The 22305-nt window shown below is 34.6% G+C and overlaps 2 protein-coding genes and 1 long non-coding RNA gene across 3 annotated transcripts; all 3 read right to left on the bottom strand.

The window, feature by feature from the left end:
- Nucleotides 1-1009: 1009 nt before the first annotated feature.
- LOC123550221 (uncharacterized) lies at nucleotides 1010-3221 on the bottom strand. The gene is made up of 3 exons (XM_053545532.1): nucleotides 2864-3221; nucleotides 1911-2171; nucleotides 1010-1356 (listed from the first exon to the last, which is right to left on the bottom strand). Exons 1-3 carry the CDS (start codon nucleotides 3105-3107, stop codon nucleotides 1109-1111), a joined length of 753 nt encoding a protein of 250 aa, XP_053401507.1. The 5' UTR covers nucleotides 3108-3221; the 3' UTR covers nucleotides 1010-1108.
- Nucleotides 3222-13764: 10543 nt separating this feature from the next.
- On the bottom strand, nucleotides 13765-16052 carry LOC128557659 (uncharacterized). The gene is made up of 2 exons (XR_008371300.1): nucleotides 15987-16052; nucleotides 13765-14006 (listed from the first exon to the last, which is right to left on the bottom strand). It is a non-coding gene; the product is annotated as an uncharacterized LOC128557659 (long non-coding RNA).
- Nucleotides 16053-18324: 2272 nt separating this feature from the next.
- LOC123550575 (glucose dehydrogenase [FAD, quinone]-like) lies at nucleotides 18325-19752 on the bottom strand. Its single transcript, XM_053546740.1, has one exon. It carries the CDS (start codon nucleotides 19750-19752, stop codon nucleotides 18325-18327), a length of 1428 nt encoding a protein of 475 aa, XP_053402715.1.
- Nucleotides 19753-22305: the final 2553 nt, after the last annotated feature.

Genomic DNA, 22305 nt, shown 5'->3' with positions numbered 1-22305 from the left:
CAGGAAAGTAAGTCACTAGAATGTTTTGCAGAAACAAAGTACTGAAAGCTGTTAAACGAAGATACAAAATGCATGCTTCAAATGACTGGTCTTCGCGGACTCCAGTTGATTCATGACAACGCTATGGCTCACAAAAGTGCTTCTGAGAGATGATAAAAAGATACAAATCAATCATCCCGCTTATTCACCAGATCTGAGTCCTTTGACTTTCTCCTCTTTCCAATGCTGAAAAAGGTGCTGGCTGGGCGCATATATGTATCGAATAAAGCACTTGGAAGTGTTATTTGTCAGTTACTTAAGACCTTGTTACAAAAAAGATACCAATCTAAATGATGTCACCTGTATGTAAATCACTAAAATGCTTTTGTAAAAACATATATTAGCAAGGTGAATGATCATGTACATAGGTACACAATGCCTTAAAAGACCTCTTTCTTTCAAAAATAATTCAATGTGCTATTCTTTAAAAGACTTTAAACATTTGTTCCATCAAGGTTATAAGAATCTTTCACTGGTTGACGGGGCGGATTGAAATATCATGGTTTATCGGTAAGGCGCTACCTCAAAAACTTTTACTCGAGAGCTACAGATGTCCGTATAAACCTTCAATCAGGGACAAATTCTTTTTCTTGCATATCGCACTTTTCAAACATTGCAAAAAATAAAATTAATGAATAAGTAAACGTTTTTCTTTTAAGAGCCATTTTATAATAGTTAATGTATGAATTTACGCATTCTTTCATGCTTTACAGCACATGAGCCATCTTACATCCCGGGGTGTAAGAAGAATTTTTCCAGAAACGGTAAAACATGAAAATTCCTGCTTGGCGTCAAGAAAATTTGATTATGGTTACAACCAGCAATGGACACTTTAGATATTGCTTAATGAAATTCTTGGCCTAATATAAAACCGTCTGAAGTTAGACAGTTTTTTATACAAATATGCATGTTTTAGATTGAAAACATTATGATATATTTGTAAGGGAATTAGAAAGATAAAACTTTTGAATCTTTGAACAATAATTTATTCATCGAGTATTATAAAACTTATTTTAAGTGTTCAATGAGTATGTTGAGATTCGGTGCCGGTGAGAGTGTCCGTTTGTTCTTATCCGACAATCTTTTTGACGTCATATTCAACGCATGTCTTTTCATCTGGATGAAAAACGCGTGGTTCCTTCTCACTTTTGCATTGTCCTTGGAGAGTGACCCTTTCTTCTTCACACATGACGTAATCTGGTGTCCATTCCCGACCAACCCAGGGGTTCATTCCGTCCGGAAGTCCGGTGCACGTGGGAAACCGGATATTACAAGGAACGCATTGAGCAGATGTACACTGGAGAGCTTTGTAATCACCTGTGAGAGAAAAGACGAAACAGTCAAAAATGCATAGTAATTGACGCAAAAGCTGCTACTTAAATCTAGGTAATTTGGAATTGTACATACCATGTTGTAAATGACTTATTCATCAATTATAACATATATTTAATATGTTGTTTAATTGTCTAAAATTACTTCTTCTATATATCCACAGTAATTGTATATTGCAGTCTTGAAATTATCAAAAAAGAAGTATTTCCCTTCTAATGATCTACATATTACAAAAGTAACCACATAGTTCAGAAACTGCTTCGTGGCAGGCTTCAAAATAAGATTGGTTTAACTGAAACTCAAAGTGCAGTCCTCAAAGTAAAGAGATTTTAATGCAAAAGCGAGAGTTCTATGTGGGTTATAAACAACTGTGTGAAATACAAACATATTTGCACCAAATTTAACAAAAAGGTAGAAGCTTTTACAAACAGTTTCCAAGTCTGCATGGCAAAACAACAGGAAGCCTGTGTGTCAGTATAATCAAAACTTACGTACTTGGTTTATGCATGCTGTATATAAAACTAAAGGAATAAACTTACATGGGCTTTTTGGTACAGTCTGGCCTGGTTGGCAGTCTACATCTTTGAAGTGTTCACATTTTCTAGATTGTGTATTGAACAAAAATGGGTATGCGCACTCTTGAGACAACATCGTAGAGTTCCCATCCGGAAGAGCTACACACTCTAAATACATCGCACAATTTGTTTCGTCTGGCATAGCCTCTCCTTCTTTACATGATGATGCAACATTCAGTGGCTCAATTTCAACGTCTTCTATCTTAATGCGTTCTAACTCAGTACCTTAAATATAAAATTAGTACACTAAATTACAAATGATAACATATTTTACTTAAAGGCCTGCTCCGCGGCTATTCAAGTTCTATTGTGTGTATGCAACCCATGATTACAATAGGTAACAGTTAACGGCCACGCGCCACACTTTAGCACGCAAAACCAGAGGTATTTTATATAAAAGTTTATATAAAGTAGACTCTATTTTGAAAGGCGTCACTGTTCATAGTCAAGATTTTCATGCTTTTTCAGTGACAATTTAAGGTTAAAAGGTAGGACTGGAGCAGGTCTTAAAATACTAATTAAGCTTGATTAATACTTTTCAAAGCAAGTTTGTTCAACCATATTCTTTTGAAATATCTGCAGATAATATTGGAATGGAAATTTGTGAAAGGACGTTTTGAATCAAACTTCACATTGTACATTACAGCAACATTATATGCAATAGTTCGCAATTATGGCATCTTTTTGTTGTCAAATCCCTAAACAACCATTTAATAGAATAGTAAATTGAAAGCGTAAAATGAAGAAATTTTTATAGATAGAAAATTTACTCAAACGATGTTCGTAACAAAAGTGTTCGGCAATGAAACTCTGAAGATTTTATTTTCTCGTGGACATTTTTTCAATATTTCAATATTTTTTTCTTTTTTGTAAAGATGAAGGCATAAGTTCCTGGACTTGGAAGTAAAGGTACTTACAATCATCAAATTGCGAGCCAGCAGGGATGCATGTGACCTCGTCTGTACCAATCACATACCCTTCAGGACATCTATACGACACAACTTTGCCAAGCAAACACATATACGCTGTCGAACAGTCTTCCGGATGCCGACTCCATTTTATGTTACTGCCAAATGTGATTTCACATAATTCTGACAGAACAGCTGAACATGAAAGTAAAGCCACAAAGGCAATGCAGAGCGATGATTTCATTCGAAACATTTTCAATAAATTAAAGAAACACTTTCTCTTTAAACAAAATTAATAAACGTATTATCCGCGGTTGTAAAAGGCTTAATGCTGAAAGAAGAACGTTTGCGACTTATTTATACGATGCCTTTGAAACTTTGTACACATACGCCTACTTACCTAAAATTCCCTTGCCATGTCAATCCTATTTTTAGATTCAAGGAGTGCAGCGAATTGATAAATAATGTAAACAAATGATTGCAAACATTTCGAAAATGTACTGTGTTATCTATCTATTCTCCAAATTGATCGTGGTCATCGGATAAAATGTTGATGATACAAGCGTGAAACTTGCGATACATCATGACTGCATCCCGTACGACTGAGTAATCTTTGCCTATCACGATGGTGTCACTGTACGACAGAGAAATGTATTACAAAAATAGGCACAAAAACAAGTTATTATATTAAATGATGACGTACCTACCCCGTGCTTAGTTTACATAACAAGGCTAATTATCAGGACGTTAGGTGAATTAAATTAGAATGAAAACTTATTACACTGTCACCTAAAGTCACACTTATACAACTGATGAAAGGGGTTATACACAAAAGTAAACACGTTTAAATTTCTCTACATTTTTTCATCGCAGTATTTACGATTTCTACCTTAATTTACAATGAATAAGCAAGTTTGAAGATATACTCTTGCTGGAAAACACCAATGTGATTTAATTAACGCCTTAATGTTATCAAACGCATTGTCAAAGTCATCATTGTACAACTACTTCAGTATATAATTCCTTCTCGTTCCCAAAGTTCAATATACTTATTGACCGTATGTAAGATTTAGTTTTAGCTTCATCCAATTTTTGGTCAATTGAGTATTTGCATGTTCAATAGTATGATTGCTTTCGATATAAGAGGATAATAAAAAGATTACTGTAAAATCATTTAATTTCGTGGGCATGAAATTTCGTGGTTTCGGTCAAAACGGCAATTTCGTGGGGATATGAATTCGTAGATTTCAACTTTAGAACATTACATGAATTGGAATTTTACTTGTTCGTTGGGATTAAATTTCGTGGATTGACTCAACCATGAAATCCACGAAAATAAGTCCCCCACGAATATTAATGATTTCACAGTATCAGGACATGGAAAAGTCAAAGAAAGCTTAAATCCAATTTAAAAATTGATAAAGATAATAAACATGCGTTTATTACTGTATCATATAGGCATTGTAACTGAAAATACAAACTTCAAGTAGGGGCTATCTATATTAAATATAGGTGTACTTAACTGCATCAAAATACAAGGACTGAAAAAAATATTAAAATATCATTTCCTGAAAAAGAGTTATTTGAGCTGAAAAAAATGATCCCGGATGAAATATTTGGAAAAGATGGAGACAACTCCGCAAAGACTTTATGATAGGCTTAGGTGACTATTGACCTAGAACCTCATGCAAACTATGCACTTTTTACCTCTTATCATGAAAAAAGCATGCATACTTGCCACAAGATTTGCAACCTGAATACAAAACTATGTAAAGATCAAATAATTGATTGCCCTGTGGAAAGTAGGACATTTTTGTGGTGAACTTTGTCAACAAACAGACGATATTTTTTAAACAGTCAAAACCCACAGAATTTCACAAGGTGAAACATGTTGAAAAGACTACTGCTAGAAAGAGAACAATCTCAACTACCCATACATATGCGTCAAAGTATGGGAAAAATATCTAGAAATAAGAGAAAATCGAAGAAATCAATTTTAAGACTGTTAGATGCATACCTGTGTAATCATACATGGTATTTATCATAGATAGGTTACTTTTCCTTTGCACTGATATAACATGGGCAGGATTAGGATTAAGAAACGGTGTTCACTCAACAATTTCACTATATATACTTAGGGTAAGTCTCTATATCATAGTCATCAAATTAAGGATAATTAACCCTTTTTGTTTATATTATAGGTACTTTGTTATGTACACAAGTGTTGAATTATTATCATGTATCAGTTTAAAATGGCACATTATTTAAACTTGATTTTCACGAGGTAAAATGCTGTCCACGATATTTTTGAAAAGTCGGAATATATTCTTCAAACTTATTTTTCGAAAACCAATTAAAGATATGAAATATATCTTGTTATGTATGGAATGGATAATATGAAAAACACAATTCTTTAGTATTTTTGTGTGAAAAAAAAACGCGAAAAATATTTCCAAAATGATTTCAAAAGAACATGTTTTTACGACTAAGCAAGTTATAAATTGCCCTACAATAAACTTTCAAGTGTATCCTAATGTGAACGACAATAACGTGGGGTCCGAAAGTGCACTGTTTCGTATTCAGCTACATCCAAGTGACGCCAGAGAAGTATAACAAACTGCGAGTATTCTACAGACTTTAGCCCTGAGTACCGTGAAAGCATTTATAATGCAACTTCGTATGGTGAAAATATCTGGCAAATTGTTCTTTGGCTCAAAGCTGAAATAAAAAGCATCTTTGCCATATCCTAAGTGGAAAACAGGATTTTTAAGAAGGAAGTAGGAAGTATGAAGTTTATTTTATATGTACTAGTATGTCATTGATTGATAAAGATGTGAGACAGGTCAAGCAGTAGTACTGATAATGGTCTTGATTATAATAGATAAATAACTATCTTACACTTTAGAAACAAAGCTTGGTTTAAACGTTACTTAATAAATGAAGTACCTTGCATACTGCTGTATTAACTTAATAAAATATTCAGACATTTACACAGTGTCTTGCTCTTACATATATCGCTGTCCATTTTACCATTTTGTCATGCAAATCATGTATAGTTAACATCATTTAAATACAAAAGAATAAGTAATTCTGTGGTATATCTTTAAGAAGGATTTGTACCCTTTATATTATCAAAAGTTTTAACCTGCGTAGTTCATGTGAATTACTACATTAAGACGTACATTAAAATGTGATGCAAAAACTGTATTTGGAAAAACTTAGTTCTACTACTCATTTTAAAAAATGTCAAAACTATCAAATATGAACCAGAATCAGATTTCGAATGAAGTAGTTTTCTTTTCGGCTCAGCCGTGTTAAGTTCATTTTCATGACTTCCAATACCTCTGCCACATGTCAACGGTGGCAGTTATGGTTGCTTGATAACGTATCATATGGGGGTTTTAGCTATACGAAAGACTAATGCAACAGTTTTGCTAACTGGATGAGTGTTCAGTGTTTTCACCATGTGTCCTGTGCAACCAGAAGTGAAATCACAAAGCGTTCATCCTGAATGTCGCTGTTTAAACTTTTAATGGTATGTTTCGGCCAGTATATCTAGCAAGTATATTGGTATGTCTGAAAAAGTTAAAATGTATATCTAATAAATACAATAAAAATCCCGTTAGTATAATAAATAGTGCATATGACATTAACAGGTGTGTTTTTCAGGCGCAATTTATTTAAGTCTAGAAGGTAGAGAAGGGTTTCTAATGACAATGTTGTGAACTACAGCCATTTACATGCAAGATTGTTTCTTGTTTTGTGTTAATCACAAATGAAGCATAATTGGAGATGATCTGAAAGATATCCTGCACTTCTCCATGAAACCTAATTTATTTAACCTCTTCAGGCTGTGTGGGTCATATGGTAAATGGCGGAATTAAACAAGAAATCACAGACTGTTGCTGTTTGTCTTGAACTTGTTTCATTCAACTGAGTTGTATAATTTTCAGAAAGAATTTATTTGCCCTGGGATCAAATGCTCTTTGGCATATTAATTTTGCTCTTTCTGTCTGTCTTTCACAAAGTTTAAGCCTGCTTATATTTTCTTCATTTCTTTATGGGTCTCTTTGAAACTCACGAACATTACTCCTAGTCACAAGTCATTTACATTGATGTATATACATTTCATCTTGACCTCTAAACTCTATGGACCCCTTTCATAATAACAAACCTTCAAAGTCGAGTTTTCAAGGGCTTTTCGTGTTATTGTCACATTGAAATACAAATATTTCATTAAATAATAAACTCGGACATGTACAATGATTGCTAATGTATTCTTACATGTAAACACAGTATTACTCTTGACATAATCAAATTTATATTTAGTCATGTACATGTAATCATGCTTCTCTCTAAATGTAAAAATAAAGCCCCATAAATCATTGTAGAAACGAATTTCTCACATTTTACTGACACGCTTACGTAACCTTTAAAATTGCCTGCTGGCGCCTTTCCAACCACTGCAGACTAAGATCAGCTTGCACATCCGTGCAAGCTGAGTTTGGTCTGCACTTTTCGCTATTCAGTCAGTAAATTTTCAGTGAACATCCCTTCGAAAAAATAAGTGGTACTGCCCAAATTGAATGATGAACCAGTCCATTTTAGAAATTTAGCAGGGTAAAGGTTAAAGTAGATATCTGTTTCTTAAGGTAGTTCTGCAAGTTCGGGTCGATATTTTTTCTACAATGTAGAATTTGATTAAACTCTGTTTGTTTTTCAAATCTTCAGACTATACTTAGAAAATTCAGCAAATAAAAACGATAGGGTCGTCCGCTTGAATTTTTGCTAGACTGATTTGAAAAATTTGGATGATGCCGATCTGACGCAATTTTTCATAATGGGAGTCTGTGGGAAAATAATAACTTTCATAACATTTTCGCGAACAGAAATTTTCTACAATGTAGATTTTAATGAAACTTCTCACAGTTGTAAATAAAAACATGGCCTATAATGTGGTGAAATAAAATGTATAGGCCCATGTGCTTATTTTTTTATTTTTGAGATATTTGACCATGATTAAAGTGAACCGCACATTTCACGCTAATTATAAGACATTATTTTGAATTATTTAAGGTGTCAGATGCTTTAATATCATGTTTTAACTTTAGAAAGATAATAACAGTGACATTGTTATAAATTTACTCACTTTCATTTCCGTACGCTGAATCCAGGCTTTATTCTACGTTTTCCGGTTAAATTACGTTACGCCATCACTTCCGGTTTGTCAAACGTGCAGAACTACCTTAATTTAATTTTTGTATACAAGCATTATGTTTTTGCTAACATGACCTACCTAATCCATGTTAGGATAACATCTAAAACTGCTATAAAATGTCACATTTTTTAACTTTTTTATATTACTATTTTTACATGGACAAGGTAAGATTTGATAGTCAAATTTTGGATAGAAAGATTTGTCATATGTTTACGCGACTTCACATACAGTCATATAGCGACAATCTAAGCAATATTTACTTCAACAAAATGGTCTGATATATTTCTTTTAATTTAATTAGTAAAATAAAATAAATAAATCATGAATCATTTCTTGAGTACTTTCAGTAAGATCTTAAATGACTAAGTGTAAGTTTTTTAACCACATAAAAATGTATTTGATCATTTCACAACAATCAATTCTCAGATAAAATGATTTTTTTTTTTAAAAAAAATTGAATACGATATAATAGTGAATCCTGGATGATTTCGTGTAAGTCCAACTGCAAAAGGCATCTGCTATTGGATAGTAGAAAGATAAGGCAAGTTTGATGTTGAACCCTCACTGGCATCTTGCATTATTTAAAGAATCTATTGCAGTTCGGAAAAGAATTTCATTATGTTTTTTATGTGTTTTGGATAGAAGAAAGGGAAGACCTCCTACTTTTTACCACCGGTGCCGATGAAGAGCCAGCGCTTGGTTGGACACTGATCCGTACTCTCTTTTTTTTCAGGCCGCTGATATGTCGTTATAGCCAACATCAAATACCCGCATCAACAGACTGTCTTTGCTACGACCATCTACACAGCTGAAATTGCAGTCTGGAGATATTTTAGTTTTAATTAAATGACTATGAGTTATTGAATGACAACTTTGGTTTGAAACAGTCAGAAAAGCATTTGAGCAACAATGAATCTGATTGTAGCTTTACTAATCAAGGATCAGCTGAGGAAATACAGCAGTTATATGTCTCACAGATCAGCTTTTGTGATCGGGCTGTGTCGGTTATCCGTTCGTCTTTAACTTTTTAGTGTGTACACTTTATCACCTGTATTTTCAAAGAAAATAAACCACAAAATAGTAATACATGAGAGGGTGCTTTCTTTCTTGAACCTGCCAAGTTCAATTACTTCCACCAGAGAGATTTTGCATTGACAAAATGGTTGTGTTTGCTGAAACATTTTTATTTTGCAAACTTGCACAATGTTAACATGAACATTAGAGGAGGGTGCATTCCTTTAAACAGTCTGATCTAAATATTACAACATGAGTTTTAGTCCTTTGATTATCATAATTGATTTTTAGGTTGCATGCAATACAGTAAAGCTCAACATTTTCAACAGAATTGACACGAACTTGCACAATAGTTACCTATAATTTCAGCCAACCTGACAGGAGAATGTCTTGCAGAGTTATGACCGTCTAAGTGTCTAATTTGAATGTTTTTATATCCACTGTAGCTCTCGTTTTTCACCTGCTTGAAAATAATCTTTCTTATTTGAAGTCAATATAGTCAAGATAGGAAAAAAATATCTTAATCTCATTTTGGTGCATGAATAGCTTATAACAAAAGAAAGCTTGGAACGAGGTCGATCCAGACAAAGTCGAGATCACTGCTACTTTAATTAGAGAAACTGTTTCAACTTTTCTTCTATGTGAGTTATGAGATACGTTTTATCATTATTTTATCAATGGACCATATATAATCGGGTACGACGGCAGCAATTTGGAAAACGCAAAATCACAAACCATTATTTAGAGAAAACAAATAGTAATAATTAATTAGAAATTATTATATCAACACTGCATTGGCAAGTGAGTAAGCGTCCAACTCGATACATCCGTCATACCCGACACAACTAAAACTAAAATACAATTAAGTGGTAAAAGGTCGCGACATTATTTAAAGGTCCATTACTAAGGGAAAGTGAGTTGGCAATTTTTTTCATAGCCAGTGCATAGACTTCTGCAAGACACTAAATAATGAAGATTGGCAGGTCAAAATTTACAGAAGGTCTTTGGAACTCAAAGAAATGTATGTGTATTATGTTGAAATTTCAATGCATCGACAAAATGACCCCCCAGGTCTTTTTAACTTTCTTCATACTTCATAGAAAAATAATTGTACATGTACTGCGATTTATTTGGAATTTCTACATACCAACTTTCATTTTCCAATAAAATGAAATAGTTTTTGTGCTTTTTAAAAGAAATTAAAATGTTCACTTTCCTTAGTATTGGACCTTTAAAGATTTATCATGGCAAATGGCAAGGTGATATAATATTTAAAATGAATACACTATACATACAACTCAACATGTATAATGGAATAATTTCCAGTATACATGTTGAGTTGTATGTATAGTGTATTCATTTTATTTCATTACTTAATTTCATTTACCATAAAAGCGAAAAACTGACAAGGAGCAAAAATAAATGAATCAATAAATAAATTTAATATACCGGTAATTTGTATCCCAGCGAAAGAACAGTTATCCCGAGCGATGACTACATGGGGAAAACTTGCCAAGAATACATGAGTCAATTGCGAGAACAGAAGTGCGTTACTGATAAATCAAAGCAGTATACTTTCAAAGAAAAGTCAATATATCACGGTATTATAGTATATAATAAAAACGTTTTCCTTTTAGATGGTTATATATAGCATGTTAGATGCCGTCATCTTATCTATTAATACGCATGCTACAATCGAAATCGTATTAAGGACACGTCACGGCTGAGATAGTTTAGCATTATTACAATACACAGTCGGTATTGAAATTGTGTTTCCAATACATGTGCTCATTAGATAAATCCTCAATATCTATGTGAAAATAAGGGATGTGTTTTGTATGATTGCAACACTGTGAGTTGCTCTAATTACTGACAAATGACTGAAACAATAGGAATTCGTACGAGAGATGGATAGACAAAACGACAGTGAGTTAACAATATATTCTTTTATTGTTTTAATGTATGAGTTGTAAGCTAAAATAAAGAATATCCATTTTATGAAAATCAAACTGGAAGTTAGAAATAACAGAAAAAAAATTAATAAGGTCATGAGTCATCATATACCTGTCAAAATTTGTCATTAGTTTTCACGAGCTGTCAAAATTATTTTAATCTCTCTATTCTGCAAATGCATTGTTTTTGAAAGTAAATTGGACGGATATTGTGGTGTGTAACTTACTTTACATTCCACATTAATATTTGTGCTTGAAATTGCTTTGTTGAGCTCACCGACGTCACATATGAATGTCTATTGTTTTAGTTTATTGTCTGTTACAAAGGTACCAAATCTCAATATTAAGATATAAGAATTGTTCCTTTCTGGTAGACAAAGGAAACTATTTGGTTGAATCATAATATAACGGTTTTTGGAAAAAACTGAATATTCTTTGGTTTTTTGTTATTCACCGGAAATTCAAAAAGTGACATCACCTTAAAACTGTGAAGCCTTTTTGTTACGAAAAACAAATTTGATTGTATATTTCTCAAACGGAATACGAGCCGCCCACGAAAAAAACCCTCCCTTATTTTAACTCGGACAGGAGGAGACGTGTTTCCGTAGCCAATGTGTAACACATTGAAATGTTCAGACTATCCCTCGAAATACTGAACAACGGAACTAATTCAAGTATGCTCAGATATATACCAAACCTGTACAGGTTGCGACGCTATATTCGAGACTATTATCTATGATATATGTGTACACGGACTCGAAAGCTTTAATTCTAGAATAAATATTTTATATTTAAGATTTTTTTTTCTTCTTTATGTAAAGAATTCATTCTACAAAAGACTCAATGTCATCAAAATTTCAAGGCTGTATCTTAAAAAAACAAGAAAGTAGGTCAGTAGGTCAAGGTCACAGTCAAGTGACATCATATTACTTGGGGTTATCAGGTAATTATAATTAAACAGTCTTGGAAATAGGATCAGATGATTTTTTAACTATTTTTCCTATATAACTCACATAATAACTAAGTGACCCCAGGGCGGGGCCTCTTTTAACCCCAGGGGCATAATTTGAACAATTTTGGTAGAGGACTACTAGACAATGCATCATACCAAATATCAAAAGCCTAGGTCTTATGGTTTCAGACAAGAAGATTTTTAAAGCCTTTTCCTATATAAGTCTATATAAAACTTGGGACCCCCAGAGCAGGGCCTCTTTTCACCCAAGGGGTACAATTTGAACAATTTTGGTTAAGGATCATAAGACAATGCTATAAACCAAATATCAAAGGTCTAAGTGTTGTGGTTTCAGACAAGAAGATTTTTAAGCTTTTTTCCACTTGGGACCCCCGGGGCGGGGCCACATTTGATCCTAGAAGGATAATTTTAACACTCTTGGTAGAGGACTACTAGATGATGCTACATATCAAATATCAAAGCCCTAGGCCATGTGGTTTTGTACAAGAAGATTTTCAAAGTTTTCCCTATATGTCTATATAAACCATGTGACCCCCGGGGCGGGGCCATATTTGACCCTAGGGGGATAATTTGAACAATCTTGGTAGAGGACCACTAGATGATGCTACAAACCAAATATCAAAGCCCTAGGCCATGTGGTTTTGTACAAGAAGATTTTCAAATTTTTCCCTATATAAGTCTATATAAACCATGTGACACCCGGGGGGGGCCATATCTGACCCTAGGGGGATAATTTGAACAATTTTGGTAGAGAACCACTAGATGATGCTACACATCAGATATCAAAGCCCTAGGCCCTGTGGTTTTGGACAAGAAGATTTTTAAAGTTTTTCCTTTCGGTTGCCATGGCAACCAGAGTTCTTCATGGAATTCAATTTTTTGAACAATTTTGAAAGGGGCCACCCAAGGAACATTCCTTTGAAGTTTGGATGAAATTGACCTAGCGGTTTATGAGAAGATGTCGTTTAAAGTAAAAATGTACGGACGGACGACGGACGCCGGACATCAAGCGGTCACAATAGCTCACCTTGTCACTCCGTGACAGGTGAGCTAAAAACGCTTGACATACATATCTTTATTATTTTTACGATTATTTGAATAACAGTGCTCATCATGAACTAATGCACGATATACATGATAGGGACGGGGGACAGTGGCATTTAAGTATAGTACTACTACATGTATACCCTTACGGCTCTACTCTCATCACTGATCTTATACTACCAGTATGTAACTAAGGTCTCGAAGATAGGTCTGCAATTGGGAAACGGAGGCACGTATAGAAAAGACTGCAAACATCATTGAAGCATTTAAGTGCAGACCCATGAACGAGACTACAACACCGGCATACTATGTTAAGGCTCCCTGTTACACTGTATAGGGCTCATTTTGCGTTCCTTAAACCTATATAAACCATGGTCAGCCGCTCCTTAGGTTGACAGGACGAAAAACCAACCACGGCTAGAAGATACCCGGCGCATTTTCAAACGCATGAGTATTCAGTTTACTTGATAGATTACTGATTTAAAATATCAATTTGAGAAATACTATTACTTGAACACATTTGCTTTGGTACTCCCCTACTCCCCACCATGCAATATCAAATTAAAACATAATTCTGTGAAAACTTTTAAAAGTCGCGACATAAATGAATGTAAACTTAACATGTTTTTTCCAGAAAGAGTTTCTGGCAGAATAACAAAACATTTTCTGGCAGTTTAACAGAACATTTTCAAACAGCACTAACACCTAAAATATTTGTCCATTTAGATACATGTACTTCATTTAATATCCTAGACAGTTCATATCCACAATAATCTCACGGAAATATTGCTATTATTATAACTACTTGCATACCAAAGAATCCTTATAGTCTTATAGATTTTATCATTAAACAAAATTGACCAGTTATTGTATATCTGCAGGAATAATATTCCGCTATTGTCCTGTTTCCAAATAAGGTATGCGTCTTAAACTGATCAACCATGCACGAGCCTGAAAAATAAATGAACAAAAACAGCAAAGATTTCCGATTCATTTCAAACTATATATAACTATAAAGAATAACTTGAAATATGGGGACGGGTGGTAGAGATAAATTCGGTGAAATTCTATGTTGCCCCGTCGCTAACAAGAATGAAATGGCAGAGCAAAAATGTGTCGGATCCAAAGAACGAAATTCACGCATTTTTATAATGCCAAGGGAAACAACCAACGTTCTCACACGAATAAATGCTATGATATAAGCGTTGTTGTCACGACCTTCCTATATATGGGACAGGTTTGCAGGGGTCTATAAAAATAACCAGATTTATTATGCACAAATGCAACATAAATCCAAAAATTAAACTTTTACAAAATGTTACTGCGGCACGCAGCAAACGAAATAGCGTTGCTGAAAGAAATTCTGCAACAGTTGTAAATACAAGTCTATCGGTTGAGCAAATGGATGGTCTTTGTCAAATGATATAATGTACTGAGCTATATTGCTACTTTTATAAGCATACTAAATCTGAAAAGCTACAATTAATTCTAATAAGAAAGATTATTGTTTTTGTATAATGTACTTTTTGATTGCCGTCCTATCTGTATTTATGTGTATTTACGTACAGATTCTTTCAGTAGCTGCAAAGTTTTTCAAAAGGGAATCAGTTGAAGAAATAGATATTATCAAAGATATAAGAGTATTAGTGTTGCGTACTTCCTGTCATAATCGATAGTTATGACAAATTTCTTGAAATTTCCGTGAATTTTTGTAAAGTAACAGTTTTGGACAAAATTGAAGAAAGTGAAAACAAAGAAATATTTTGAAAACTATTCTAGATAAAATGATTCTCATTGGTATCTATATAGGTTCCAAGTTCCGCAGAAATATCTTCTGTATTAATAGAACCTAAACTCTACAAAGAGTGATGTTCATACAGTCTTAAACAATGACCTAAGGTGGCGAAACATTGGCTTGAGTTCGTCCTTTAGGTGCAGAATTCTAAAGTAAATGAGCCCAATAACTTGTATATGTGTATGTGTGTTTTAACCTAAATAAACATCTATCTGTCTATCTATTTATCTATCTAACGGAAACGCGCCTCAGATCTAACTCTTCCACGCTTTGAAACCATTGTTAAAGCTTATTCCAGAAATTTGATTTTTGAAAGATATTCACCCAGTGAAGTATACATTAGAATCGAAAGTGAAAGTAAGGAAGACGTTCGATGTTTTGATTCAAGTTGGGGTTTCTACAGTTTAGCTAAGCAATTTCTTGTTTTGAATTTCTATTTTTTCTGTGTTTTTGTGGACGCAGACTGCTTTATCCTGGAGATTGATGACACTTTATGGACTAATTATACATACAGCGGTGCGTGATGAAGTCAACCAAGCAGAATGCTCAGTGTCGATGTTTGTTTTGGTCTTCTTTCGTTTTGACTGATAGAAGGAAAATACTGAGATGATCTTTAAAGTACTGTCAGCTACTGATCGTGGTGGAAACTTGTTACTTCAATAGTTTTACAGCTCTGTTCTATTGGGTTTCTATTGTTAACCTGATGCATGAATTAACTTGATGCATAGAAATGATTTTACTCTGATTGAAGATGAATAATTTACTCAATGCGGGTTATAGTTCGTCTCCTTGCTGAATACATTTGAGAGAAACTTCAATTACTTAGAAGACGCTGAATTTTAAGATGCAGATTTTATATCTATTACTTTGCATGAACCTTAATACGTGAACCTTATGATACGTGAGCAGTGGTGTATCTCACTCTCATATTTGCAGTTTGCACAGCTTAGATGGGTACTGTTTATCTTTGTGTCTCTATATGTCCATGATCGAAGACCTAGATCTTGACCAGTCATTTACAAGGTCTGGCAGAAAAGGGGTACAAATTATAGAACAGACATACATTACGATTATAGATTTTTCATGTATATAATTTTTCTTGTGAATATTTTTCAATTGAAATTGTTGCAACTTACCAGCTATGACTTGTACGGTTGTAGGACATTTGCCCCACAAGACATTTGCTCCCCCACCCCCACCCCCACCCCAATGAAAAAATGAACTGCTGGACATTTGCCCCCCAGTTGAAATGGCAGATAGGACATTTGCCCCTCATTGCTTTTTTTTGGAATGGACATTTGCCCCCCAATATTTTTGTACTATATGCCGTATATATAACTGTATTTTGGGTTGTTTTATTATCAAAATTACTCTAAATTGCAATTTTCAGTAAAAAAAAGTGTTTTATTGATAATAATTTGATAAATATGTTAATTACTTTCAGGTGTTAAGGTAAATAATAGCCTATTATTGCGTACTAAAGTGCTCATAACAGCGCTATAATTTCTTAATTAGTGCAATGTTTTTAACACTCAAACTTGTTAATTTGGCTATTATCTACTACAAAATTGTATAAAACAAAGACACTGTCCCCTAAAATATGATGAATGTCTTGTACCAAGTTCCTAAAAAATCACTGGGGGCAAAAATATTGGGGGGCAAATGTCCGTTTCAGAAATAAGCACTGGGGGGCAAATGTCCTATCTACCATTTCAACTGGGGGGCAAATGTCCAGCAGTCCACTTTTTCATTGGGGGGGGGGGGGGGGCAAATGTCCTGGGGGGCAAATGTCCGGATCCCGACTTGTACTCCATCCTTCATGTCTCTCATTCTTTAGGTGGTATTGTACAGGTATATCGGGGGTGTAGGGTTCGGCTCCTTAGGTAAAATCGTTTAGGTAGCCTCGCATGAACTAGGATTCGAACCGCACACTTTTTTATGTTGTTAATAAGTTCGCCGTCCCCGAACCCCGATGACATATGTCGACCAAATCTTCGCTCGAGATCACCGTTTCTGTGCAGAATACAACAGTAACTTAGCACCCAGTTATGTTCAATTGTCGCAATGAGGCATTCTTTGAACGTACGCCAACGGTATCCTAAACATCCGTCGGCAATGTAACATCTATTATTAAACAAATAATATATCTCATTTTGTGTTTTATCCTTGAATAAAATCATTGTTTGGAGTTCAGATGCAAAGAACTATATCATGAGCGCGCAGCCACACTTGGACCTCTTACAAATTCATGAATCGCGCTAGCGATTCTTGGATGATTGGCAAGAAGTACCGGTATAAACGCATGAAAATAGCATTCAGTCTTTATATTTACATTTTTAAAGTACCTTGCTACAAAAATAAGTATCCATGTGTATCAGAAACTCAAAAAAAGTAGGATATCGATCTTTTCAACGTCTAAAAAGAAAAGCCGAAATGACCTGCCTACGTTCAATTGTAATTTCGCCGTCCGATAGAAAAGCATTTCGTTAAATCCAGTGAAAAATCATATAGTCCTGTCAATTCAGTTTTTATCCTTGCCGTCAGAAAAAAAGTTTTAGCTATAATCTAATGTATTTTTTCGAAATTTTGGTGTCCAATTCGAACGACGCCATTTTGTTCATGTTTTGTGAATTACGTCAGATTGCACGTGCAATATCGCCGAAATGGCCGTCTTTGATATCATAACACCAATGCTTTTTTCCATATATGATACAGTTAATGTATATCTACAGATGTAATTAACAGAGAGTGTTTAAAACTAACCCACGATTTCAAGAAGAGCATTCAAATAGTTGTTATTTTAAGAGAATCTTATTTCAGTCTTGTAGATATTACTCGCCTTTTTCTAGCTAATATGTCTAACATACTTAGTATATTGTTTCATCTCTACTAATATTCATTTTAAACGTCTTTCCGTTGATATTGTTATCATATTTAAATACAATAATATGATATCACTTTTTCACGATTAAAGGCACTGTCCTCCAGATCGTTCGACAACAAAAAGGAGATTTTTTAAGATATCTGGAAATGCTTTATATTTTAAGAATAATTAAACTTAATTACTGACAGATTATATGTTACGGAAACACATGAGAAATAGTTGTTTTTACTAAATTTTAAAATGAAAATCGAAAAGCGTTTGTAACGCTTTACTCGAGGTTAACTGCCTCGATTATAAATATCTATATTCAACGCGTATTGAACACTAAATCCTCCATAGCGCTGTTGGTAACGATAGCGGAAAAACTTTTATATTGCCGCAGTAGTCCGGGTTCGATTCTCGAGGCGTTCATCATTTTTTCTTGGTTTTGGCATTTTTAAAATAGTTTAGAAACAAAAACTCATATTCTAATGTTCATAATATGACCAAACTTCAATTTGACAGAAAGATCATTTTTAGCCAAAAATCTGGAGGTCAGAGCCTTTAAAAATCAAAGGAATGTTCACCGGAGAAAACTGTCTACATTGCAACTAAACATCATCTGGTAGTTTCTGTCTGATATGTGTAACTGAGTCCATCCCACGAATCAGGTCTGCAGCTTTTTCTGCCAACATAACTGTTGGAGTATTAGTATTTCCGACAGTGACATTAGGAAATGCTGATAAGTCAACAACACGAAGTCCTTTTATTCCCTTTACACGTAAGGACGGATCTAAAACGGCAGTGGGATCATCTAAAGCACCCATTTTGCATGTGCAACATATATGATACCCTGTAACAGCCAAACATCGTATCATACATTCCCAGTATGCATCGGACCGGAACTCGTGTTGCAAACAAAATGATTTCCTCATATCATCGACATTACATCCAAGTCCTTTCATTGTAGGTGTTTCAATATACTTTTCCCATACTCTTATTCCAGCTATTAAATCGTCTACATCGGTTTGTTCTTGCAGATAGCGAGGATCTAAAATAGGATGATCGAATGGGTCGTTACTGCGAAGTCTCACAGTTCCGCGACTTTTCGGGTGAGTATTTATTATGACGAACGAAAATCCATCAACATTTTCGCCCCATGCTTCATAATCCTTCTTAATATTTTTATTCAAATTTAAAAGGCTTAAGTTAAATATAGCACTGAATATTGATGTCTGAAGATCAGGATACGTTTTACCTTGTCTTGTATTGTCGGTGTTAATGAAAGCCGAACCTTCGATACCGGAAGTGGTAAGTGGTCCGGAGCCGAACAGTTGATATTCAATGAACGTCCAAAAACTTGTCATCAGTGTTGGTGTTAAACCTATTGACCTGTTTATTTTAGAATAAAGTGCATACGCTTGGTGATCTTGAAGATTGTCCCCAACGGGAAGGTCTGCAACTGCAGGAATATTCATTTCTTCAAGATGTTCTTTCGGCCCGATACCCGAGAGCATAAGTAATTGTGGTGTGTTCACCGATCCTGCAGACAATATCACTTCCTTTTTAGCACTAACAAAATATTTTCTATTGTTACGGATATAATAAACGCCAGTAGCTGTCTTCCCTTGAAAACCAACCTTTGTTACAAAAGAATTTACTGCAATGTCAAGGTTATCTTTTTTACCGGCACGTCCAAGGTAAGCAACAGCAGACGACTCTCTTACACCCTTCCGGGTATTAAGTTGCATTCGGTTAAAACCTATTTGTTCGCCTCCGTTGTAATCAGTGATGTTATATCCAAGCTCCTGTCCAGCTTTCATATACAAGTCTGCCAGTTGTGTCACTCTACTTCCAGATACTGCCATTGGGCCACCCATGTTATGATATTTTGAAGACTTCAGTTCTTCAATATGGATATCTTCTGCTTTTAAAAAGTACGGCAAGATATCTTTATAGCTCCAACCTTCACAACCATTTGCAGCCCATTCGTCAAAGTCGTAACGACTGCCACGTATGTATTGTGCAAGATTTATCATACCTGAACCTCCAAGAACGCGACCACGTGGCCAGTACGCCCGATTTCCTTCCAGTCCAAAGTGAGAGTACTTTTGTGGTTCAGTGTAATATTCCCAGTCATGCTGTGTTCTTTGAAGTTCTGGCCATAGCGGCAAGATATCAAACTTCCAGTTTTCGTCGTAAAATCCACCAGCTTTCAGCAAAAGAACTCTATTCGCCTGATCTTCGGCAAGCCTTGCTGCTATGACTGACCCTGCTGTTCCTCCTCCAACAATGACGTAATCATATTCGTCATTAATGACGTCAGTTATTATCACTCTTTGTTCAGAAAAGAAGCCGGTGTTGAACACCACACCCTATTACCTGATGTCCACCACGCCGAGGGATGCGGCTGCCACAGAGGTCAGAAATCAATAACGATGAGTAGTGGTGTTAGTTTTTTGAGCTGTATTTTTTTCATTTCGACTTTCCATGAAAATATTCTGGTGCAAGCATACGTGTAAATGCCTTAACATATTATATAATTAATCCTGGTCGCCAACTTTGCGAAATAAAGAAGTATTCAGCTGTTTAAATTGGACGTTTATTAAAATTGATGCGAAAATCATATTCAACGGCCCAATTCGAAGTGTTTACAAAATATTTTGATCGAATTTACCTCACAAGTCAAACGATCAATCATCTGGGGATAATCCTGGCAAGTTTCAAGTCTGTCCGTACGTCTACACCGACGTTATTACCCTCCAAAGGGACCCGGGTATAGTTACGTATGATAAACTTTACCGCAGAGGGCATTTTTAAATGATGCCCATCCCACCGAGGAGTCAAAATATAGGATACCGTTTACGGCAGAGGGGAATTTGGTGTAAAAAACGGCTATTTTGGCTGTTTGTTTCGCTTTTAAGTCTTGGGAGGTCATGGAATCATTTGCAGTATGCATTGTTTATATACTTATGTTTAATAATGGGCGATTTTCAATGGCGAACACCGCTGTAACACTGTTAATCAGTCTAGATTGTATTTCTGTCTCCGACATTGCATACTATCTGCTACATGTATAGATTGGTTCTGCTGCTGTAAATGTTCATTTTGTAAATTCATTTTTGTTTCAATTTCTTTTATGATGAAATATACAGAAATAATGATATCTTAAGTCCTGGTACTTGCGTTCTTGCAGGATTCTGTGTTGAAGTTACGGTTAATATTAGGTATTAAATCGTTTTTGCATTTATCATATACAGCTTTCATTTAAATACACATCAGATCATATAGTTAAACACAGTTTGTCGAGTAGTATATTTAAGCATATATATTTGAAATGCATGAGAATTGTTTAAAAAAAGCTAAGACACTGATTTGCAGCTTACGCTAGAGTGATTGACCATTTAAGTACATGGAACTGGAATAAGATGAAAACATTTGGAATGCTGGATATAGGACAGAAAACATATACCGACGTGATTCCAAAAGAAGGTGAAATATTCATTTCTAGTGACCAGCGTGTGGGCATGTATCGAAGTTACAGGGGAAAATATCAAAATTGAATACATCTTTAAAGTTTTCAAGAGAGATCGATCAGAATGAAATCTTCATTTCAGATAGTAACTCGGTAATAACAGATGGTTTAGTTATTTCCATTGCATTTTGATAGATCTCTCTTGACATGACAATTAACTAAATGGTCAATCACTCCAGTGTTAACTTCAAAATCATTGTTACAGTAATAACACGTGTATGCCTTCATCTTTGGTTCTGAAATTGAATACAAAATAAATTGTTTAGAACATTTCTGTAAACGATTAATGAATAACAGCTTTATTTAGAACCGATCACTTGACTTATGCCACTGACAACAAATATATTTAAATTTTCTAGCCTAACGGATCTTTTATGTAGAACTATGTTACTATCAGTAGCCTCTTAGTACGAAAGCTTGATAATGCAAAACAATTATTACTTGATACTAACCTATATTCAACACTGAATCCAGCAAGAACGCAAGTACCAGGACTTAGGATTTCATTGCTGGCAGCAAATGTCTGTATATTATGATAAAAAAGAAACAAAAATGATTTTACAAAACGAAGACTTTCAGTGGCAAAACAACTCTATACATGTACAGTATCAGACTGTATGCAATGTAGGAGATATATATATATATATATATATATATATATATATATATATATATATATATATATATATATATATATATATATATATATAAATACAATCTAGACTAGTTGCAAAACGATTTATCATTTGATATAAACCGTAAATTCAACACTGAATCCAGCAAGAACGCAAGTACCGATACCATCAGGACTTACGATATCATTATTTCTGTATATTTCATGATAAAAGAAATTGAAACAAAATTGAGTTTACAAAACGAAGACTTATAGTAGCAAAACAACGTCGGAGATAGATAGAAGTTCAATCTAGACTGATTACCACCGTGTTACAGCTTTGTTCGTCATTGAAAATCGCCCATTATTAAACACAAGTATAAACAATGCATACTGCAAATAATTCCATGACCTCCCAGGTCTCAAAAGCAAAACAAACAGCCA

The sequence above is a fragment of the Mercenaria mercenaria genome, chromosome 6, assembly GCF_021730395.1.
Source record: "Mercenaria mercenaria strain notata chromosome 6, MADL_Memer_1, whole genome shotgun sequence".
In the NCBI taxonomy this organism is placed as follows: Eukaryota; Metazoa; Mollusca; class Bivalvia; order Venerida; family Veneridae; genus Mercenaria; species Mercenaria mercenaria.
Note: the sequence above shows the minus strand (reverse complement) of the source record. Positions and strands in the feature narration are given on the sequence as shown.

Bases quoted from the DNA above. Each gene is read 5' to 3' on its own strand.
- LOC123550575 (XM_053546740.1), bottom strand. From the start codon at position 19,752: ATGATAAATCTTGCACAATACATACGTGGCAGTCGTTACGACTTTGAC.
- LOC123550221 (XM_053545532.1), bottom strand. From the start codon at position 3,107: ATGTTTCGAATGAAATCATCGCTCTGCATTGCCTTTGTGGCTTTACTT. The intron at 2,172-2,863 runs GTAAGTACCTTT...TTTATATTTAAG, and splicing joins TGGCTCGCAATTTGATGATT to GTACTGAGTTAGAACGCATT. The intron at 1,357-1,910 runs GTAAGTTTATTC...TTTCTCTCACAG, and splicing joins GACTGTACCAAAAAGCCCAT to GTGATTACAAAGCTCTCCAG.